Genomic DNA, 22,306 nt, shown 5'->3' with positions numbered 1-22,306 from the left:
TGAGTAATAAACTATTGAGTAACCGTGGAATTCTGCTAATATCATCCCAGTTCTTAGATTGTATATTACCTCTACATACCGATCGACCTTGGATTGTACATCATGCCCACATTATCGCTGATCAACTTCAATATCGTCTGTGCGACATTGGGAGGGTTCATCTCTCTATTCGGCCTGGTCTCGTACCTCTTCAAAGAGAGATTCTACCTCTCTGAAGCATGTCCGTACCTCTCTTCGACTGTTTTCTAATACTTACTAAACCAGATAGTGATCTCGCTGCTGGCTGGAGTTGTGTTCTCTCCGCACGGTGCCAATTTTATTCGACCGCTCGATTATGCGCTTGGCGCGGATCAGAATCTAGACCAAATCACTCTGTGTTTCACCCGACTGGTCCTCGGGGTACAGCTCGTTCTAGCCGGTGTGCAGCTACCGAAACGCTACCTGCAGCTGGAATGGAAGAGCCTCTCGCTGCTGCTTGGGCCGGGAATGGCCGCTATGTGGATGTGCAGCGCTCTTGTGATCTGGGCCCTGGTGCCTAACCTTTCATTTCTGCATGCGCTTGCTGTTGGTGCCTGTGTGACCCCAACGGACCCAGTCCTCTCGAACTCGATTGTCAAGGGCAAGTTTGCCGACAAAAATGTTCCTCAGCCGTTGCAGCGCATCATCATTGCTGAGTCGGGGGCGAATGACGGGCTTGGCTATCCGTTTCTTTTCTTTGCCCTCTACCTCATCCAGTATATTGGCATGGATGGCGAGGGTTTCAGTGGAGGTGCAGGGAAAGCCATGGGTTTGTGGTTTTATGAGACTTGGGCCTACACGATTTTGCTGAGTGTTGGCTACGGAGTCACTGTTGGCTGGGTTTCTAGGGAATTGCTTCACTGGGCGGAAGAGAAGCACTACGTGGACCGAGAGAGCTTCCTTGTCTTTGCCATTGCTCTTGCGGTAAGTAACTACGTCACGAGCCCACAGGATGAGACTGACCCTTTTTAGCTCTTTATCGTAGGTACGTGCGGACTGATTGGAACAGACGACCTGCTGGCGTGTTTCGTTGCTGGCAATGTCTTCACGCAAGAGTACGTTCCCCTTGTAGTATGGCGAATGTCAAGCTGACCAACAGTGACTGGTTCCGCCTGGAAACCATGGACGACTCTCTTCAACCAACCATCGACATGCTCCTCAACCTGGCAGTCTTCATGTGGTTCGGTGCCGTCTGCCCATGGCATCTCTTCCTAGAAAACAACGTCATCCCGATATACCGTCTTATTCCCCTGGGAATCCTCATCCTACTTGTCCGTCGCATGCCTATCATCTTCGCCATGCACAAGTATATCGAACAGATCGAAAGTCTGTTCCAGACTACATTTGTCGGCTTCTTTGGCCCCATCGGCGTCGGTGCAGTCTTCTATCTTTCAGTGAGCAGGGAATATTTGAATAGGATCACCGTGAATGGCGAAATTCGCGCCGATGCGCAGCAGGTCTCTGATACCATCGAAGTGGTGGTCTGGTTTCTCGTCATCTGCAGCATAGTCGTTCATGGTCTCTCTATTCCCTTCGCCAAAGCTGGCTATCATCTCCCGCGGACTATCTCGCAAGTGATTAGCACTAGCACCGGCGACAACGAACCAATTCCGTTAGCTAGGAACTCGCACACGCACAGCACGGCGACGCACGATAATGTTGAGGCCACTAGCCGCCGCGCGAGGAGACATGACACCTCCCTTCCTACCTCGATGAGTCGATCCCACACGCCCCAGCCGGTGGCCTTCCAAATTGGTCGAAGCGTGATTCTATCAGCTTCTCCATCATCTGATGCACAGATTGGATTGGGGAGTGGGGAGGAGCCAGCGCGGCCGGTGAATTTGGTGCCCAAGTCAGAGACCGTGGGGGAGTTGACGAGGAGTGAGTAACCGCTACGGACGAGCTTGAATTGTGATATTACCACTGTCGGCCTTTGTATGATGGCTCTCACGCTGGATGAACCGTCAGTAGGGGCTGAAGGGGAAGGGGAGATGATGAGTTATGTATAAGCAATTACTATATCATTGTGCATAGTTAGAAGTAATGATGACGCTTGTGGTCAAGGGGACAGATCTGGGATTGTGAAGTCGTCGAGTATCGTTGATGGTCTGTGCTTGGGAATGGAGCTTTATATAGGCCTGATCCTTAAATCATCATGACAATTCTAGATTCAAGGATAGCTGTATCTAGTCACGACACTTTGCCAAAGTATGCAGCACAATGGGGCCCTGGCAAGCAAGAAAAGCTGATTCGGATCGAGAGTTTGTATTCGCCAACATCTATGGATTTGAAGTAGATTGAAGAAGAAATTGATTGAAGTATTTTATTGAAGCAAGCTTTTGTACCTCACATTCCCTCATATACTCTTCGCTTCCACTCAACCGCCATCACCATCCCCAACCCCATCATCCTCATCCTCCACCAGACAAACCATAATACCACCATTAATATAAGCATAGTAGAAACATAACTGCCTACTCTGACAACACCCAACGCATACACACTCCAAGTAGCGATAAGCCGTCTCGGCAACAGCAGCAACAACACAACCACGCTCTTCATAACACGCACATCTATCAAAGGAAAATCATGCAGTCGTTATAATCCCGTCTCACACGAAGCAGAAGTCGAAGCACAAACTGCCATGGGCGAGGTAAACCAAAGGGCTATGCGAGGAAATTCGGGTATATATCAGAGCGGCATCCGCATCCACCAGATACGGCGTCGTAAACAGAGACAAGGAAGCATACCATATCACGAGTAGATGGCGGAAATGAACAAGATAGCAAGCAGCTACCATAAGGTATTCATGAGGGTAAGTATGGAGAAAGACACAGGCGGTCAAAGGTACCATCGAAAGGAAACGAAACAAATATTGCAGTCGGAACAAGGCGGAGGGTAAAAGCAACGACCAGACGTAACTGATGACAGTTCCGTGATCAAGCCGAGATTCAGGAACGGTTATGTGGAGTCACGCAGCTGGTCATATAGCATAGCACATCGTCCATAAAATTGTTTGTTGAATGGGCTCTCATATGTAGCTGAGTGCTCCACGCATTTCAATTCAAGGCATAAGCCGGTTGAACGGTGCCAACTCATGGAATGCGCTCATAAAACAGCAGGTAGGCCACCTTGTTGTCACGAGTGCTATAACGCCCCATCGGGGTACGAACACCAGAGGATGTATTGGACTGGCTGGGAGTGCCATTGATAGCAGACGCAGATTTCTTGCTCGAGTTCCCAGAGCCAGTCCCGTTAACCTGGCTCCAACCTCGCTCATCGTCGGACTGGTCGCCCTGGTTGATGTGGTCATAAATATTGGCAGGATCTTTATCACGCTTATGCTGCTCCAATGCCGCCGCAAGCACCTTTGGATCTTCTTCTCCACCGGCCTCTGCAACGTCTTCGCTCTTGATCCGACGGATGACGGTGTCGTCAAGGCGGATCCACTCGCGGCCATCCTGGCGACGAACATCGACGGTGTAATGACCACCGCTGGCATTCTTGCCGTGGTGATAGATGACTCCAGTGAGACGATATTTGGGAAGTCCACCTTGAGCCATCATGACATTACGTCTGTGAGGCGGGAACACTTCTCGAGGGATTTCCAAGTCCAAAGGATACCCAATCTTCTTCCAGATCTTCTGCGTGCCATGGGTGACGCTGTCATACTGGAACCGCTTAAGGTGAAGGATGAGTACCGGGGGGAGGCTCTCAATGAAGACTTGCTTGGTCGCAGTCACATTTGGACCACGCGAAGAATTGAAATCTCCCTGAATACTTTCTGGCTTGGTCAAGCCCTTTAGTGCGTCCACAATGTTATGGATCTCTGGGGCGCCGATGTCAAGTTGCAGCGGCTGATACGGTTCAAGAGTGACAGAGGCCTTATTACCAGGTACGCGGAACTCGGATCGAATCTTGCCCCCAAAGATTTTTGTGATTGGAGATTCAGAGGCAATGTGTCCGGAAGACCGTGTGACGGCTGGCTTTTGTTTGTGGCCAACTTCCAACCAGCCGTCACCGTTCTCACTATCAGTAGATGCAGGCTCGGTTGAGGAATTGGCACTAGTAGCGCGAGCGCATTCTTCATGCATTTCTTCAAGAAGAAAACCCAGGAACTCCTGCGCATCTTGCTGGTGGCCGCGTCGCATGTCTCGGAAACGGGGTAGTTGGCGGATAACTTCATACACAAACTCTGGAATAAAAGCCTCTCCGTATTGCTCGAGCTCGTTCGCCTTCAGCCTCATTCGCAACTGCTCTTCGTTGCGGGCGGCATCAATGACTCGAAATTCTTTCATGAACATGATTAGAGCGTCAACCATGGGAAAGTCGCTGTGGAAACTGTGGGACGCGCGCTTCCCAATATGATCCAGGAACTGATAGAACGGCACGCATGAAACCAAAATCTGAAGCACCGAATTCATGTAGCACATATTACCAGTATTGACGAGCCCTCGGGGTTCAAGGAAGGTCACTTTATCGCTATACTGAGAAACATCGTCTCCTAGATTGAGTAAGACATCGGCAACGGACTGGCTCTTGGAGACGCCGTTGACCACACCCGATGGAGCACTCTGGCTAGCTGCGTTACGAGCAAGGTTCTTGTTTCGAACCAAGTCCGCCCAAGACTTTGGCGCGGCAGGTTTGGCGGACTCCACCGGCTTGCTCTCAGCGGGTTCCTCTGCGGACGCAATCGGTTTCTCAGCAGAGGTGTTGGCGGCTTCTGGGGCTGATTTAGGCGTCTCAAAGGAGCCAGCATCGCCTTTTTCGCGACGAGGGGTGTTTGAAACGGGAACAACCGGGACCACCGGCACAACAGGGACCGTTGCTTTTGATCCTTTGGACTGACGAGCAGATGAGCTCGGCACAGCAGAAGATGGAGTCGTGGGCTGGGTGGAATCCGCAACAGAGGGAGCAGCCGACAAAGTTGGAGTTTGCGGTTCAGAAGGTGTCTGTGTCTGAGTGCCCTGGGGTTTGCTAGGTTCTTCATTCTGAATTCGTTGCCCATCCTTGGCAGGAAGCTCCACAGAAAGAGAGGAAGCTTGCAAGTTGCGAGTCTTTCGTTGTCTGCGGGGAGCCCTGGCCGGGAAAGGACTATCGGGAATAGAAAGCCACGGGAGCTGCCAGGTATTAGCATCAGGTCTGATATGAGTTACGGAAGATCTTACCGGTGCGCGGAAGGGTTCTTTGGGCGGCGGCACGGCGTTAACCGGGGCGGGAGCAGGCGACGAAGACATGGCCGGGCTGGGTGTAGAGTGGACGGGGATCACTACAGGAGACTGGGTCTGCGACGGGATGAATGCCGGGGCCGGGCCAACAGACGGTGACATCGGGTTCTGAAATGGCGTCGACGCTCTTGGTTGTAAAGGAAGCGGTTGTGGCGGCATGTGAGCCGGTGCCATCATGGGCTGGGAAGGGGGGTACGATGAAATGAAGGCCGGTGCATATGGATTGAAGTGTGGACGAGGTGGCATCTGCATTGGCGGAAAAGGTGTATACCATTGGGGGTATTGCTGCGGGGAAAACGCGGCTGGAGGGGGATGGCCGTTCATTTGAGGCGGATAGCCCATGTATGCCGGGGGCGACCGCATGTTGGGAGGGCCACTCGCGTAGGGAACGTCCTGCTGCCGCCGAGGCGCAGGAATGGGTGGCTGCCCATGGGGCATTGCGGGCAGATGATGGTTCATCATGTCCAGGCACGAAGGAGAGCCGCCTTGACAAGTTCAGCCACGCGTTGCCTCGATGGGAGCCATACGAGGGTTGAAAGAGAGATTCGAGGCGGAGGTTGAGCCTCCTAGGCGGCCATTATCCGTCCGCAGTGGGAAGTTCAAAGAGGCGGCGTGGATGATGCGGTCAGACACGGCAAGTCTGGAGGCGGGAGACGAGGTCGTGTGTTAGCCTAGCACGCACCAAGGGAGACGCCATGGGATGAAAGAGGGGAGATGGGGAATACAAACTGGATAGCCAACTAACCAGATGCCGATATTAGAAGATACGGAAATAGTCCGGATGTCGAGGGCGGACTGCGCAGTAAGGAGGACCACGGACGGGCAGCGGCAGAAAGGCGACGAGTTTCCCCAACTGGGTCGAAATGATGTTTTTTTCGGGCCCGGAGGGCACGTGCCTGAGGCTCCCAACTGCCAAGACCTTGGATGACATACTCTCAGTTTCGCCCCTCAATCGCTTTTGCGTTTCTCCCTTCCTTGCCTCGAGCCGGAGGAGGATCAGGTTTCTGGTGCTTCTCCTCTCCTATCGCACCTCGGGGTTCCCTACATCATCTTCTACTTGAAAAATATCGCCTGCGATTGTTGTTATCACGGATCTGCTAACTCCTTGGGGAGGAGACACTCGGCCCCTCATCAATCTTGCCTCTAGGAAACCCGGGTATCAGGACGTGTTGCTGCGAGCAATGTCGTCCAATTCTGGCCAGAATCCTTCCACTTCCAAGGCGCTGAATATTTCCAACAAATCGTCCTCATCATCGTTCCATTCTGCGCCAGCCGTTGACAGCAGTACTAGACGCGTAGGAGGATCGGGCAGTTTCGGCGCGGGATTGGCGTCAAGGAGCTCGAGCTCTGCGCGAAACAACCAGGCTCTCCGTAGCCAACACAAACGACAGAGACGTCCTCGACTATTGGATGCTGATATTGATGAGTCGGTGGGTGTTTCGTCGCCACGACAGTTACCCCCATTGCTGATTATCTAGACCATCATGAGATCAACAACCAGCCGAAAGGGACAAACGTCCATTACCCATTTGATGAACTTTTCTCTTCCCCCACGACCAGAGTACCACCCGCCGCCCCGGAATCCTCGCCGGTATAACTCATGGGGTCTCGGCTCTGGCTACCATGCGATGGACAAAGCTCGCTATGTGCATGCAAACTACCGTTTTATCGTCGCCCCAAACCGAGCATATCATGCCCAAGCAGCGAATGCTGATGTCCACCTGGACTGGGACTCGGTTCTTCAAATTCTCGTGTCTGCCCAGACCCAGTCGTCCAGCTGCCCAATCTGCTTGTCTACGCCTGTAGCACCGCGAATGGCTCGATGTGGGCATATCTTTTGTCTGCCTTGTCTAATTCGTTTTATGCACTCGACAGACGACGATCATCCAGTCCCTGAGAAAAAGGCGCGCTGGAAAAAGTGCCCCATTTGCTGGGACAGCATTTACATTTCAGAAACACGGCCTGTGAGATGGTTCAGCGGCCAGGAAGGCGTTCTGCCTTTCGAGGGCGGTGATGTCGTGCTAAGGCTCGTTAAGCGGGATCCCGGTAGCACTCTTGCCTTGCCCAGGGATGGCGCTGAAAGCCTTGCCCCTGGGGAAGATATCCCCTGGTATCATGCCGCGGAGGTTGCAGACTATGCTCGTATTATGAAAGGCGGAGAAGATTACATGATCTCTCAATATAACACTGAGATTGAAGACTTGCGCAGACAGGAGCAAGAAGATGAAGTTCTGTTTGGAGACGACACAACATGGACAAAAAAGGCAGTGGCGGCTATAAACGATGCAAAACAGAAGTTGCAAGGAATAGGGAATCCTCCTGAGGCCTTACCGCAGCCAACTGTGAACCGGCCACCAAAGGATCCTATCACTTTTCAACAACCGCCAGAAGAGGTTGCGCTCATGTATACGGCCCAACATAGCGCAAAGTCAGGCAAATCCTCACCAGGCCCGCAATCGAATACACCTGAGATGAATGAAACAACCGAGGCAATGGGCAATATGAGCTTGACCAATGGCACAAAGCACAAACAAAAGAATCCTGTGACTAATCGGGACGGCCATACGAAGAAAGCCGGTAATGCGCCTCATCCTTCTGACCAGCCATACTACTTCTATCAAGCTCTACCTCATTATTATCTTTCGCCCCTGGACATTCGCATTCTCAAAGCCGCATTTGGCGAGTATTCCTCGTTTCCTGCAACCATCCTACCGCGTGTTGAGCACATCACTTCCGGTCACATTGTCGATGATGAGCTACGCAAACGCGTCAAGTACCTCGGCCATCTCCCTCAAGGCTGTGAAGTCAATTTCCTCGAGTGTGATTGGAGAGGCGTTGTCTTGCCGGAAGTCTTGGAACAGTTTAGTACAGAGATTTCGAAAAGACGAAAGCGACATAAGGACAAAGAGCTTCGCGAAGAGAAGAGTCGTATCAGGGCAGAGAAGGAAGAGGATGAGAAGCGCTGGGCCGCAGCGCGTCAGAGAAGGCCGAGCGTCGGCACCAGCAATCGGCCGTTCTCAGATCATGATTTCCTGCCATTGGCAAGTGATAGCGCCAATATCGATCTTGCTTCGTCGGCGTCCCCCCCTCGGCCATCATCCCATTTCAGTGCATTGGCCAGTCCTTCGAGTAGTCCACCCGGAGCCCGCACTGTCTGGGGAACTGCCGCTGTTACATCACATCTAGGGGCGCCGCCAGATCATATGAGGCCTACTCCTCACGATGGATGGCGTGAAGGGTGGGAAGAGGAGCTCTTTGCTCAGCAGGAGTCCGATCTGATCGCCCGGACCGCCGTGGACGAGAATAGTAACCCCTCTCAAACGAAAAAGAAGGGGAAGAAGAACAAAAAGATCACGCTCATGTCCACGAACATCCAGCGGGGTGCCTGACCTGTTGGTGCTAGCCTTTGCCAGATAACTCATTATACTTGTATTTTCTTCAGTTCTTTCAGCGGAGTCATCGGCGGTATTTGGGAGTAGATGGGCAGGAGTCGAGGACATCTCTTCAAAATCATATACTATATTATATTATTGGATCTAGACGAAATATACACCATAAAGCGTATATCTTAGTCAGTAGAGGGTTTATCTGGCTCTGTAGACATGCAACTACAAGTAATCTTGTCCATTGTGGAGCCATCCTGCGGTTGTTGATTTGCCGCCCCTTAAACCGATCGTCGAGCTAAAAAGTTCCCCGGCTTTTATTTGTGTTGTCCTTCCGCCAAACATTCCCACCCACTTTGTTTTCTCCTCTTTTCGCGGCTATAATCGAGGCTTTCAGTCCTCTCAGGTCTTGTTGGAAGCCAAGTCTGTCAATTCTCGCATGTTTTCGCAATCATGACCGTCACGCGCTCCCAGACGGGTAGAACGCCCAGGTAAGTCACCTACTCCTCCAGGGGCGAATTGCGACACCGCTCCTATTTTGGAATTGAGTCTCCAATATTGCTTTGATAACAATTGCTGACTTCCTTTTTTTTTTTTTTTTTTCAGAAAAGTTGACCGCCCTGGTTTCGTCGAGACGCCTGGCAGCCGTCGGGTTACCCGCAGCAGCGTTGCGCCGTCCGACGAGGCAACCGACACACCCTCAGAGACTAAGGGCCGAACAAGATCGACGACTCGACGACGTACCACCAGAGTCAAAAGCGAAGAGGCGTCTGAAAGCGAAGAAACCAAACTTTCTGTCGCTAACGGTCACGCCAATGGCCAGGTGAACGGCAAGACGAATGACCAGGCGAATGCACACGCGAATGGGCACACCAAAGAACGGGTCATTGACGGCTGGGTCGAAGGCAAGGACCCCAAGGTCGACTACAGCGGACACTTCGAGTTTGGAGGCTCTCCAGGAGTCCTCGCCATGATGATCGGCTTTCCGCTCCTGATGTATTACATGTGGATCGGCGCCACTTACTACGACGGCAAGTTCCCTCGTCCGTCAGAAGGACAGAGCATGTCAGAATTTTTCGCGCACATGGGACACCTCGTATATGACGGTGCGTTCCCGACGCTTAAGGCATGGACCATGTACTGGGTGTTCTTCATCTTTGAAGGCCTTCTGTACCTGCTCGCCCCTGGAATCACCGTCATGGGCCGTCCCTTGCCGCACCTTGGGGGAAAGCAGCTGCCATACTACTGCTCGGCTCTCTGGTCTTTCTGGACTACCCTCGCCGTCGCTTGCACACTTCACTTCACCGGTGTTTTCAAGCTCTACACAATTATTGATGAGTTCGGTTCGCTCATGAGCGTGGCTATTCTGTCTGGCTTTTTGGTCTCTTTTGTCGCCTACTTTTCGGCATTGGCTCGTGGCGCGCAGCACCGCATGACTGGTTACCCTATCTACGACTTCTTCATGGGGGCTGAGCTCAACCCGCGCATGTTTGGCATCTTGGATTTCAAGATGTTCTTCGAAGTCCGCCTGCCTTGGTACATCCTTCTCCTTGTCACTATGGGCACCGCTGCACGCCAGTATGAGGTGTATGGATACGTGTCTGGAGAGGTTGGATTCCTGTTCATGGCGCACTTCCTCTACGCAAATGCCTGCTCCAAAGGCGAGGAATGCATTGTGTCTACATGGTGAGTTTGCCCTGAAGTTTGAAGAACTCTGCTAATTGATTAGGGATATGTACTATGAAAAATGGGGCTTCATGCTGATTTTCTGGAATCTGGCTGGTGTACCCTTGAGTTACTGCCACTGCACCATTTACCTCGCCAACCACGACCCGGCCACTTACCATTGGAATCGCTATTTCTTGGTTTTCCTCTACGTCGCCTATTTGTTTGTGTACTGGGTCTGGGACACGACCAACAGCCAGAAGAACCGCTACCGCCAGATGGAGCGTGGCACGCGAGTGTTCCGCAAGGCCTTCCCCCAATTACCCTGGCAGACACTCCACAACCCTAAGACTATTACGGCCGCTGACGGCTCCAAGATCCTTGTTGACGGATGGTGTATGTTTTCCCCTAGAAATCTTATGAAGTATACTAACTTCCCCAGACGGCAAGGCTCGCAAGATTCACTACACTTGTGATCTCTACTTTGCGCTGAACTGGGGTCTTATCACCGGCTTCAACAGTCCGTTCCCCTGGTTCTATCCCGTCTTCTTCGCCTGCATGATCTCACACCGTGCTCTGCGAGATATCCAGCGCTGCCGCAACAAGTACGGCGAGGCTTGGGCTGAATACGAGAGACAAGTTCCGTACCTATTCATTCCTGTTAGTATGCCGTCCATTTTCTTAACATCAAGCTAATGAATCTCCAGTACGTGTTTTAGGAGTGTTGCACCTCGATCCAACCTGCATATAGACTACGACGTAAACCTGACACGTGCGCCACCTATCAATAGAGTCTACTAATATCTCCGTGCCCCTGGTTCCATACTAATATGTACCATTCACTGTACTTATTGTCTTCACTTCTGTACCTGTTTTCTACGTTACTATTTCTTGTTGTATACTGGTCCGAAGATACAAATATGTTTCCCTATTGGGTGACTGGAGCCATATAATCATGATACTATGTTTCATTATGCTGTGAAGTTACGACGACAATGTTATCCTAGGGATATCAAAACACAAAATCACGTGATTTTGTCTTATCAGCATCGCCCCGCATCAGCTCAAAGCTCCTAAGCTTCAACCCTATTGAGCAAACCAACACCTTGCCAGCAATTGACAGTTAAAAGAAAGAAATAAAGCCCAAGATGCTTATTAAAGAATACCATCACGATGTCCCTACAGTTGCGGATGGCAATGGCTCCATGCGTAGGGCTTTCCTAAACCTTCTCTACCCCGCCATCAAACTAAAGGCACTTGCAGGAATATACGTCTTCCACCCCTCTATCCCAGGATACCCCAACGCCCGCTTCCCCGGGGTAGTCGTATTCAGCGAGATCTACCAGGGTTCGTGACCACACCCAGGACCAACATCCGCGACCAATTCGCTTACAGTTGCTTGAACATGTTCAGTTACCGGCCCCGTCGCGCGCTTCGCCCGCCAGATCGCCGGCCAGGGCTACATCGTCGCCTGCCCGAGCAGCTACCATGAATTTACGGGCCCTGAGGCGCTCTCATACAATGCAGAAGACACAGACAAAGGAAACGAGTGGAAGGTCTCCAAGAAACTCTCTGCATACGATGAGGACGCATCGCTTTCTGTGTCGTATCTGATTTCTCTACCAACATGTACGGGACGTATTGGGGCCACAGGCATGTGTCTCGGTGGACATCTCGCGTACAGATGTGCACTTGATGAAAGAGTTAAGGCAGCTGTTTGTTATTTTGCAACGGATATTCATTCGCATACCCTAGGGAAGGGGAAGAATGACGACAGTTTGGCCAGGGCAGGAGACATTAAGGGAGAACTTGTTATGGTATGCATGTTTCGAGTTTCTTTGATGATGAACGTATGGCTAACGGGCATCCTGCGGACAGATTTTCGGCAAGAATGACACGCATGTTCCCCCAGAAGGACGGGACTTGATTCGCTCGACGCTCCATGAGAAAGGCGTGCTGTTTAGCTTTTATGAGGTTGCTTGGGCGCAGCGTAAGTTGTGACTATCTGTCATCCGCCGGTGCACTATCTCAGACCAAGCTGACACCAACAACAGACGCGTTTATCCGCGACGAGCTCAGCAAAGGCCGCTACGACCCTGCCATCAGCAAGGTGTGTTTCGAAATGCTCCTCGAGCTATTTGGACGGACACTGAAGCTGGACCTTGGCGATCATGATGGGAAGGAGGTCAAGGTTGACGATGTTTGTTAGCATGTCAGTAAATCTCCTAGCCTAGGTATCTAGGTAGAGGCGTCAAAGGCCAATCTCATCAGGTCAGGTCAGCTACGGCCAAAGCTTGCCTTGAGGATTCAATGCATCTTATGTAAGCCCAATGGCACCACCGATTTTAAGCACGACCTGTCAAGGAAACCTGACCAGGCCAGTCAAGAGAACCTTACTGTAATATTATATTTCATTCTTAGCAGGAGAGAAACGCCACTTACAGCTGGTTGCAAAAAGGGCGCAATTGTTAATACTCTCTATTTCTGAGCTCTTGCACTAAGCTGCACCGAGGTGAGTCTGTTGAGCTCAGATATTTCATCTGGTTAGTAATGCCAAGGGTTAAGAGAGTGAGCAAAAGATGGTAGCTGTCACAGCCAGTTACTGCAGTAGGCCCGCTACCAGCTACCGGTAGCAGTGAAGAGGATATAAGGACGCTGATTTTCTATGTAACTAGTTTTTTTCTGACCCTTCGAACAATACTCACCGTCCTTGCAGAGTTAATCCCTTGCTAGACCAAACTCGTAGTACGATCCTACAGCTATTTCATACGTGCAATAGGTGACCGGAGCGCGCTGAAATAAAGAGTGAAGTTATATTGCCTTATATATCCCTAATCTGCTTGCAAGTATAGTAAACAGGATTTGGTAGTTCATGTTGTGTTGCTCTTCCTGCTGAGTTGGTCTTATATCAAAGTGCATGCCCACTCTCAACCCCCACTCGTTCGTGGCTTCTGACCTACCTCTTCTCCCTCTCGAAAAACTCCTTGAGTAGGGAATTGATCTCATTTGGTGCCTCCAACTGCACCCAATGCCCAGTCGTGCTTACCCTCCTAAACGTTAGATCCGGTGCTACCTGTTTCAGCTGCTCCTCAACGCCTGGGAATTCCAGCTTTGTTGGCTGCGGACAGATCATGAGGACAGGCATGGGTAATGTCGGGTCGAGATTCGACTGAATCTCATCTTTCTCGTTAATGTTTGTCACCAGTGATCGGTACCAGTTCAAGGCAGGCCCGTGATTGTTACGCATGATATCCTGGTGTATCTTGCGCTCCTCTTCGCAAATGTAGGCTGGCTGGGGCGCAGTTCGGTCTTGGAGGAGCCATGTCTCCATGGACCCTTTGGGCCCGACGTGCTCTAACCAGAGTTCCGGGTCTTGGGGATAGAAAAGGGTGAAGAACGAGTCGAACTTGAAATATCAGCTTCGACCCTTTTCAGTTCCCGGCAAAGAAGAGCTTACATGCTGATCGAGAATATCCCCAGCATCAGGCCTGACAAAGAACTCCACATACCCGAATCTCTCCAAGCCTAGGAACTGTTTCGTCAGGGCATTCACAGCAGCCAGATCGAAATGCTCTCCGGGCCTGGAATAAGGCACGTCTAGAAACGTGCAAGATAGAAGGCGACTTGGGAAGTAGTTGGCAAGGCGGGATAGCAGGGTGCAGCCTGTATCATGGGCAACAGCATGAACTTTGTGAATGCCTTCATGGTCCAATATCTCGATGATTTCAGCAGCCATTGTCTTGGCTTTGTAGCTCTCCAGCGTCCACGGCTTGGATGTATCACCGTACCCCAGAAGATCCGGTGCCAGTACTCCAAACCCTTGTGCAGAGAAGAACTGGACTTGATGACGCCAGTCGTAACTGGATGATGGGAAGCCATGGAGAAAGAGTATTATTGGGAGCGACGGGTTTATAGGCGAGTTGTAGGCATAGCTGTATGTATGGGCTGTCGTGAGCGATAAGCTCTTGGCGAGTAGAGGAAAGGCAATGCTTGCCATATCTTCATAGCTTGAGAAGAGATGTATGCTCTGCGAGGTACTCACCGTATAGCAACCTGTGTGTTCATATATACATCCCCGCATCAGACGGAGACTTAACGGAGACTTTGCTTAGCCGGCGTTGGTATGAGCTCTACATATCATGTGACATCGCGGTCTGATCCTTCTATGGGTTTTCGCAGAGAGCGACCTGTAATTGTCATTCAGGTTCTGTCAGATGGCTCTTGACCTGTAGCAGATTACTTAGTATGCCTGGTTACCTTCCTAGCATCGGAGTTGGGAGTCATAGGCAAATATGGAGGCGAACGCAGGGCATCTACCGCTAGAGAAAACTGATCAAGACAATAGGAGTATGATTCCAGCAGGCAAAAGAACCTAGCAGGTCCAGAGATACAAATACAATTGTCTTAGCTAACCTAGTTAAGTAACTGCTTATTATCAACCATGGTTCCCTCCCCCAACTCAGTAATCTGTGGTAACCGTTCAATGAATGAAGGTATAAATATGCCCCTTTCTTGAATATTCTGCATGTACGGTACCCACCAATTTTCGAGAAAACGCCGTAGCGGCAGATTTAGTGTTCTAAATACAGATTCGCAGGTCGACACCAGCGAGTCTAAGCCCGCGTTGGTAACCCTACCCTCGCCTTGCAGAATGCTGAACCTGGGAAGGCGCGTCGTCTGACAGGTATGTTCGAGTTTGAGGCACGCAAAGCTGCAGGCACGAAACACGGCCGACACTCTAAGAGGGCTGAACTTAGTACTGGTGTTGAGTAGATCTTCCGTTTTCAGAAGAGTCGCGACCAAGAAGCATACGGTCAAAGGAGACTGCACGCCATGGATTGTTTCGTTAATCAGGACATGCAGCGGGAGCTGACCATGAGACGAACATGCGCAGACATACTGCTCCGGGTGCCTCTCATCATGGAGTATCTCTTGAAGAATTCTAGAGTTCGCTGCAAGCGGCCTGAGGGCGAGTTTCAAATGATGGTTAAATCGATCTGCTCGCGCAGCTTGGTCTTCTCCTGATCCTATCTGACTGTATGTATGCCATGACCGCGCGAGTTCCATCCCGATACAGCGTGCTATCTGGTGTAAGGCTGTTGTTCGCGAGGGACACTCTACTTCGCGATACAAGAAAGCTCCTCGATCATGAAACCAGGCACACATTGCAAGATATTTGGCGAGGGCATCGTCTTCATCCACCACGCGGTACTGGCCATGATATCCGGTTGTTGGTGGTACCTTCAATGCTGCAAGCGGCGTGTATGTCATTTGGTGTTGCTCGTCTACCTTTTTGTATCCAAGATCGTACAATATTTGCGCTGCCTCTCGGTTGCAGCCAACTAGGAAGTAAACCGACGCGTCACAGTATGAGGAGCCAAAATCGGGGACAGAAGCTGTGATTATGTCGCGGTTCACCGTAGGGTACTCTAGAAGCCGAAGCGCAATGGAAGCTGCCTGCGTGTCTAGGGGTCCCAACAGATTATCGGTTTCGCGCCTGGGTAGGGTCACAAGGGCGGCCCCTAAGAGCTTTTGTCTGCGTGCAATAGAAGATATCGCAATAAGCCGAAATATATCATTATCGTAATAAGTCACTGCGGCATCATGAATAACATTCCGGTCAATGGGGCATCTGGGGTCTTCCAGTAATCTTCGCACATCTTCCATCCGGAAACACCTAATTGCCTTATGAAGGCTAGAAACCTGAGTATCTCGCATATGCTGGCCGTTGATGGTCCTCGAGCTGTTTCCAGACATGGTTTGAACTGTCCAATCTTCGCGGTGGTAAGCTTAGTGAAAGAGCGTATTGTTAACGGGTGGTAGAAATTGGTAAAGCGAGTGAAATGTTAACGAGTCATAACATCTGATATAATAAAGAATGCGAGATATCAGATTGAAGATGGCGAGCTCGATGTGTAAGGATAGGAGAATGATTATCCATCATGCTGGCTTTTGTTTTGCGTAGTGGTTGTGACTTCCCCCTGCGCACCTTCCTCTAAGGCCAATATAGCATCCCTCACGCTGCCGCAGACAAGTTGTGGACCTGGCAGAGATGCTCGAGGCCGACGTTCAGCATTACTCCAATAACAGGTTATGATAATGGTCCAACATTCAACATATTGTTTCCCAACGAGAGTTGGATTCCACAGGCTGCAAAGGTGCGACCGCATCAGGCAAGAATTCACACTGCGAACCATCCGAACATGACAGATTTGCCTGATTATGCTGAAGCAGATACCCACAAGCCTGAGCAGGAAACTCTAAGAGCCGCAGGACAAACGGATCAGATGATGCACAATCCAGGTACATGCAGATGGCAGCGCACTCGGACTTCGCGCGAGTCTTCACCCACCAAAGATCAACCCCGTTCATGAGCGCGAGCCACCAGGCAAGAATCATTAAAGCCGGGGTATCTTTCGCAACCAGACGCTCGTAGTAATCGGGTAAGAGACGGCCCATGAATGTGGTTATGCGGGAGTACGTTCTCAGAGATGGCTCGAGCGTCAACAGCGGCGTAAGCATTCGTAGCGGCCAGAGGTACGGGTTATTCTCCGTTGATGTGAATTCGTTTATTCCGCAGATATTCGCGAGGTCTGGATGAAGCCCTTCTCTTCCGGGTCGTTCATCTTCGAAGAGATCGTTCCTGGACTCCATGAATATTTCCCACCACATGCTCTTTCGCACCCAGGGCACCGCGCGACTTAGCAAATGGCGCAACCCCGACTGGACAAATAGCCAGTTCAGGCACTCGACTGGATTCGGCGAGAACACGAACGATTGGCGCGGGTTGTACGAATTCAACGCAAACGAGTTCACGGTCATGAGCAGACAGGCCGAGAATAGCGCGTCCATGTTATGGGGGCCAATAGAAGACTGCAGCTCAGTGCTGTATTGGCTTATTGCGCGCTGCCAGTGGTGCGATTCGAGGAGGGCGTAGTTGCCCTTATGGTCTGGAAGAACATTACGGAGATGTGCAATTGCGACGCCAATAAGGCTGTGCATAAGGTATGGCGACTGCCAGGAGCATATTAGCTTGGCTCATTTAAAGAGGTGGTATTTGCAATTACCTGCAATGCCAACCGTATCATCTTGACTCTCATTGCATCCTTGCCCGTTTCATTGATGATCATGGTATTTGGCGTGAATATGTCTTGGAAATGGCGCAGTATTTCCAGGTTACTGAGGCATCCTTTGGACTTGGTCATAGTCGAACTAAACTGTAGCACTTCATCAACCTGCGTCGTTACCACGCTAACAGCAAGTGAGTGCGCTGTTGCATCGGGATTAACCGCATTTTTTTGATTAAAGACTCGTGCAACAAGAGCACTGTCGATATCTTTCTTGCCATATCCCGGAGGGAGTATAGCCTCGTAGGTGCATTCGAGACCAAGCTTCTCACACCTCTGGCAGCAGGGACGTGTCTCATCACACTGCGTCTTGTCAGCATAGTGCCATCAAAGAACGGTACGATGTTTTACGACCTTCACCCGCCGCTGCTTGCACTTTGCACAGCCGGCGCGAGACTTGCGGTGCGGGCGTCGGGAATGGTAAGTGGGTTGCTCAGGGCTGGAGAGGGGATTGACACGGAATGGAGGATTCTCGCCTTTCATGGTAGCTTACTTGGGGACAGCTTGAGGATAATGAGGAATGTGTGGTGGGATGTTAGAAATGACACGGAGAAGATACGAGCTGATTATCCTTGTAAGGCCCGCCGCAGATCACATTGGCGTCCCGTGCATTCTTCAGCCTCATTCAGCCTGATTTTACACTGGATTAATAGCCTGTCCATACAAAGTAGATAGATGCTTATATAGAGCACATTAAGTCGAGGTAGGGAAATCATAAACTTCATTAGCATTAGCCTGTCACTAACCAATCTTCGCATTCGAAAAGTCCATCTCTGCAAAAGCTCAGTAACATTAGCACAATGCTCGCATCATTCCACCTTCACTCCAGAACAATAAGAACGCGCAGATGCATAGATACAACATACCAGGATGTTCCTTCTGGAACTTCTTCAAAATATCCATCTTCCTCTGCTCATCACTGGTCGGCGCTCCCATCTCCTTCTGCCGCTGATCATACATCATCTTCTCAACCATCGCCCTGGTCTCACCGTCCAGGTCGCTCAGACTCGAGTTCTCCGGCGTGATCTTGCTGACATCGATCTTCGGCGCGGTGGTGACAACGTGCGCCCACCACTCCATCTGGTTGACTTTGTCAAGGTGGATGCTGACTTCCTTGCCGGGAGGTTTAGACGTTGTTTCAAGCGTCCAGGAAGACTCAGACGGTTTGATGGGGTGCGGAAATTGGCCCTTTATTATCAAACCCTTGTTAGCCCTCGCTGCGTGGAGATTTGGGGGAGATGGTTGTAGTACGTCAATAAAGACCTCCCCGTTCTCGCCCTTGACCTTAACCTTAATGCTGTCCTTTTTGAGCACGACGTCCAGATCGCGTCCCTTCAGGTTCGCAGAGACGGGTATCGTGACGTCCACGTCGCGGATCGTCTGTGTCCATTTGTAGGGGAGGGTCGCCTGCTCAGCTTCTTCGGCGGCTTTGCGTTGCTTTTCTTCGGCCTCGCGGGCGGCGAGGTCGGCAGAAGACGGTTCTTGTTCCGACATCTTGCGGTATAGATTGACCTTGAGTAAGTAAGTTCGAGAGACGAAGAAGGGAAATGGAGAAAGTTGGAATTAGCTGCGATATTTCGAGGAGCTGCGGCGCGGAGCGGAGGTGGGGCATGTTGAGGCTCCGTTTGTTGTTCTGGGTGCTTCCATAGTCCGTCCACCTACACACTACAACAAAAACCCTTGCTCATGTAGACCTTATTATAAATACTAGAACTTGGCATATCGCTGCAAAGTAGAGTATGAGTCTTGTTGATCTGCCCATTCTACTAGAGACTGAGATGCTGAAACAATACCTACTTAGAAGACTAGATGCTCACGACTCGAACAATGAATAGAAATGAGAATCGAACACAGAAGAAAATGCGCCATTAGATGCCTCAGAAAGACGAGCTAGAAATATTGAATCGATCATACTGAAATCAAATGGAATCAGATTATACCAGATCACTCCTGACCCCGGCCGACCCATCCCACCCCATTCCATCCGAAGCACCTCGCCGAAGACCAGAGAAACAAGATAATCACAGGAATGAAGAAAAAGTATTTGCAACCGACGACGCCATGGTATCATTTTCTCGAAGAAAAAGAGCAAGCGCAGACCCTAAGGCTCACGCTTGCTGATGCAAGGTTCGTATCAAGGACATGTAGGTACATGATGTATTGTGACTGCATACGACCGCGACGGCCTATTCGTTAGAGCCTAGCAGAGTTTGGATAAGAAGAAGCTGCAGGCTTTCGTGCACATCGACGTGGTGGGGAGACGAAGCAGAAGGATGATGAGGTGCCTCGACATCGACCTCAACTTCCACTTCTTCATCGCTAGCGGCCAAAACCGAGTTAGGAAGACCCGTTGAGTTCGAGGAATCGACAAAGCCAAAGAATTGTCCCGCATACTCCGCAACTTCATTGGCAAGCTTCGTCTCCAGAATCCGCTCTAACGTCTGCATATCGCGCTGCAGTTTCTGCTCGCGGCGAGCCTTTTCCTCTTCTGCACGACGGCAAGTCCCGTCACGGTCTCGAAGTTTCGCGCAGTTCGGACACAAGTAGTTGGTTTCGCAGTAGGAGCATTTGCAAGGTGGATGGCGGGACACGCAGTCTTGACAAACAAAGACAGAGCAACTGGTGCATTCGCGCAGGACGCTGGCGCAGCGGGAGCGCTGGTCGCCAATAGGGCGGTATTGAGGGCAGAAGAAAGATTGGCAGCCTTGCCATTTCGGGGTTTGTTGTTCCACAGGCGAGTCAGAGTAGATGGATGGAGAAGATGATCGGGATCGGTTGGAATTTGAGGCGGATATGCTGCGGGAGCGGCGGAGGGGTGGAACTGCGGAGCTGGATGTTGTACTGGGTTGCGGGTTGACGTCGGCAGGGTGGTCTTCAGTGAAACTGCTCGTAGTGGAATCAACTGTTCGCTGCGTTCTGTATGGAAGGTCGAAACCTGTAGTTGCGGTATTTTGGAGAGGTGGCGCCGGCTCATCCGTTTGAGATACTGCCGTCGTCTCAGTTCGGTTCTGAATAGCTAGCTTTTCTAGTGTAAGATCACGATATCCACATATCCGTAGGCGTAGCCCACGCAGATCATGTTCTATGCATAACGGTTTTGAACATGTCTTGCAGTGAACCTTCCACTGGGGCGTGTCATAGCACTCCTTGCAGAGATTTCGAGGACAAGCGGAAGGCTGTCGATCTGGCGGACCAAGCAGCCACTTCATCATTGCAATATGTCCAGCTTCAAGGCTGTAATCCGGTTTGTGAGGGTCACCGTAGGCATACTTGGGGAACGATTTGCTCCATTCCTGCGCGGAGTACTCAAGGTCTTCCCAGCCCTCGCCACGGGGCAAGGGAGCTGCGCGGACTTGATCGACATCGCGATTTGGCGTGCCAATGCTGATACCTCCGCCTCCAGAGAATATCGGCTCGGTGCAGCACCAGTGGAATTTTAATGCGGGATACGACAGAGGGGTGTTGGGCTGTGCCGCTGGATCCTCAGCGTTCTCAGCAGGATCGTGCATCGAACAGGGCGAAGTAGTAGCGCCTGGAGCCCACCAAAAAGAACCTGTCGTTGTATTCTTCGACGCTTGAGCGTGAAGGTATGGCCGTTCGTAGGCACAGCTGGCGCAGAGAGTTTTCCGACACCCGACGCAATGCATCAGGATACTGCACTGCTCGCATCGCTCCGAAACCAACTCGCAGCAATTGTCACAGCGGATATTCTCGACAAACCGTCGGTGACTACGACGCAAGTGTGCTGGCAACATCTTCCCCTCTCCTATGTCTCTCTTTTCCCCGGTCCCAAGAGCTTCACCGAAGCACCCAGTCTCATCGTGCTCCCACAACTTACCGTCCCTCTGTGTTGGCCGACTGCTTGATCCCTCAATTGGGCCGATCCAATTCTTTGACCTCCACAGCCGATCAAACACCACCCACACTTCCGGTGAGCCCTGCGGAGCACGCATTGCCACATATCCTCGCCTCCGGAAACACCTTCCAGCCGGGGTCGAGCACCACGCCGTATCCGTCCAGATTCCAAGCTTATGACAGAGATTCACCAATTCATGAGTCGGTTCAGAGTCGGAATCTTTTCGCGTAAGAGACGAAGAGAGATAAGGCCGTCTTCGGTGATGGCGACATCGATAAGTGTAGAGGCTTTTCAGCGCAAGACGCTGCGTGGCCGGAGAGCTGCCAATGCTGTTCTCCATGCTGACATCGTACTGCAACCCGAACATGGTCAGGTATGGGATGATGTGGTATTTCAGCGAGACATTCTTGCACCCGCGCACAGAGACGTGTTCCAGCGTCTCCCGCCGCGGATTTAAAACGGTCGCAATGAGTATTTGTCCAGATACCGCCGTGTTATCCAGCTCCAGGCTTTTTAGACACGGGCTAAACGGCACCACCACATTCATCAGCAGCTGGTCCAAAGCATACGGGCGAGACTGGCGTGGTGTTCTGGGGTCGGACGCCCCCGGGAGGATAATCCGCAGAGGCGACTGCGTGCCGGAGGGGTATAGCAAGCGGAACGACAAGTATTTCCATGCTGTTGGATACGACCGGAGAAAGGATCGTAGGTAGCGCGAGGTGTGGGAGAGATTGAGGATGGCTGCGGTCGGCGTCTGGAGTAAGAGGGATTCAAGGATTGGGGTGTGCGTGGTAATGACTCGCTCGAATAAAGACAGAGGGCGTTGTGTTGTATCGTCGCCCAATGCTGTATCTACCGTCTTCTGGCCATCGTTGTGATTGTGCTTGTCTTCCCACAACTCTTCCACTGTCTCGGTGTCTATCTCCGGCCTCTCCGCATCAGGCGGTACGGGTATCGGACTGTGGACGAGCGCCATGGCAGCAACACTATCGACCATAATCTCCTATGACCTGTTCGTCTTCTCTTCCT

At 51.3% G+C, this 22,306-nt stretch overlaps 9 protein-coding genes across 9 annotated transcripts, besides 1 other annotated feature; 4 read left to right on the top strand and 5 right to left on the bottom strand.

Annotated features, from left to right (window-relative positions):
• Positions 1-22,306: part of a sequence feature (contig 1.89 1..282268(1)) that runs on past both edges of the window.
• Positions 103-2,314, top strand: ANIA_05187 (putative Na/H antiporter; the record flags this gene model as incomplete). The annotated part of the gene is made up of 6 exons (XM_657699.1): positions 103-220; positions 269-942; positions 991-1,003; positions 1,075-1,899; positions 2,053-2,124; positions 2,199-2,314. 6 exons carry the CDS (start codon positions 103-105, stop codon positions 2,312-2,314), a joined length of 1,818 nt encoding a protein of 605 aa, XP_662791.1.
• ANIA_05186 (mRNA-binding ubiquitin-specific protease UBP3) lies at positions 3,114-5,684 on the bottom strand (the record flags this gene model as incomplete). The annotated part of the gene is made up of 2 exons (XM_657698.1): positions 3,114-5,138; positions 5,187-5,684. The coding sequence occupies 2 exons, from the start codon at positions 5,682-5,684 to the stop codon at positions 3,114-3,116; spliced, it is 2,523 nt and encodes an 840-aa protein (XP_662790.1).
• ANIA_05185 (RING-type E3 ubiquitin transferase MAG2) lies at positions 6,281-8,747 on the top strand. Its single transcript, XM_657697.2, has 3 exons — positions 6,281-6,676; positions 6,725-7,070; positions 7,122-8,747. The coding sequence occupies exons 1-3, from the start codon at positions 6,428-6,430 to the stop codon at positions 8,633-8,635; spliced, it is 2,109 nt and encodes a 702-aa protein (XP_662789.2). The 5' UTR covers positions 6,281-6,427; the 3' UTR covers positions 8,636-8,747.
• erg4 (c-24(28) sterol reductase) lies at positions 9,083-10,990 on the top strand (the record flags this gene model as incomplete). The annotated part of the gene is made up of 4 exons (XM_657696.2): positions 9,083-9,120; positions 9,236-10,315; positions 10,359-10,690; positions 10,737-10,990. The coding sequence occupies 4 exons, from the start codon at positions 9,083-9,085 to the stop codon at positions 10,988-10,990; spliced, it is 1,704 nt and encodes a 567-aa protein (XP_662788.2).
• ANIA_10652 (dienelactone hydrolase family protein) lies at positions 11,443-12,586 on the top strand (the record flags this gene model as incomplete). Its single annotated transcript, XM_050612216.1, has 4 exons — positions 11,443-11,641; positions 11,708-12,111; positions 12,173-12,284; positions 12,349-12,586. 4 exons carry the CDS (start codon positions 11,443-11,445, stop codon positions 12,501-12,503), a joined length of 870 nt encoding a protein of 289 aa, XP_050468160.1. The 3' UTR covers positions 12,504-12,586.
• On the bottom strand, positions 13,251-16,051 carry ANIA_05183 (alpha/beta hydrolase; the record flags this gene model as incomplete). The annotated part of the gene is made up of 5 exons (XM_657695.1): positions 13,251-13,700; positions 13,752-14,301; positions 14,337-14,347; positions 14,552-14,666; positions 14,835-16,051. The coding sequence occupies 5 exons, from the start codon at positions 16,049-16,051 to the stop codon at positions 13,251-13,253; spliced, it is 2,343 nt and encodes a 780-aa protein (XP_662787.1).
• ANIA_05182 (Zn(II)2Cys6 transcription factor) lies at positions 16,406-17,904 on the bottom strand (the record flags this gene model as incomplete). Its single annotated transcript, XM_657694.1, has 3 exons — positions 16,406-17,308; positions 17,362-17,724; positions 17,773-17,904. 3 exons carry the CDS (start codon positions 17,902-17,904, stop codon positions 16,406-16,408), a joined length of 1,398 nt encoding a protein of 465 aa, XP_662786.1.
• nudC lies at positions 18,163-18,915 on the bottom strand (the record flags this gene model as incomplete). The annotated part of the gene is made up of 3 exons (XM_657693.1): positions 18,163-18,194; positions 18,288-18,609; positions 18,673-18,915. 3 exons carry the CDS (start codon positions 18,913-18,915, stop codon positions 18,163-18,165), a joined length of 597 nt encoding a protein of 198 aa, XP_662785.1.
• On the bottom strand, positions 19,608-22,253 carry ANIA_05180 (uncharacterized protein; the record flags this gene model as incomplete). Its single annotated transcript, XM_657692.1, has 1 exon — positions 19,608-22,253. The coding sequence occupies one exon, from the start codon at positions 22,251-22,253 to the stop codon at positions 19,608-19,610; it is 2,646 nt and encodes an 881-aa protein (XP_662784.1).

This window comes from Aspergillus nidulans, chromosome V (genome assembly GCF_000011425.1).
Source record: "Aspergillus nidulans FGSC A4 chromosome V".
Taxonomy (NCBI): Eukaryota; Fungi; Ascomycota; class Eurotiomycetes; order Eurotiales; family Aspergillaceae; genus Aspergillus; species Aspergillus nidulans.
Note: the sequence above shows the minus strand (reverse complement) of the source record. Positions and strands in the feature narration are given on the sequence as shown.

What these genes read in the sequence shown, in the direction of transcription:
- ANIA_05185 (XM_657697.2), top strand. Translation starts at nt 6,428, where the DNA reads ATGTCGTCCAATTCTGGCCAGAATCCTTCCACTTCCAAGGCGCTGAAT. An exon ending in ATGCTGATATTGATGAGTCG is followed by an intron (nt 6,677 to 6,724) that starts GTGGGTGTTTCG and finishes CTGATTATCTAG; the next exon opens with ACCATCATGAGATCAACAAC. An exon ending in AGCACCGCGAATGGCTCGAT is followed by an intron (nt 7,071 to 7,121) that starts GTGGGCATATCT and finishes TGCACTCGACAG; the next exon opens with ACGACGATCATCCAGTCCCT.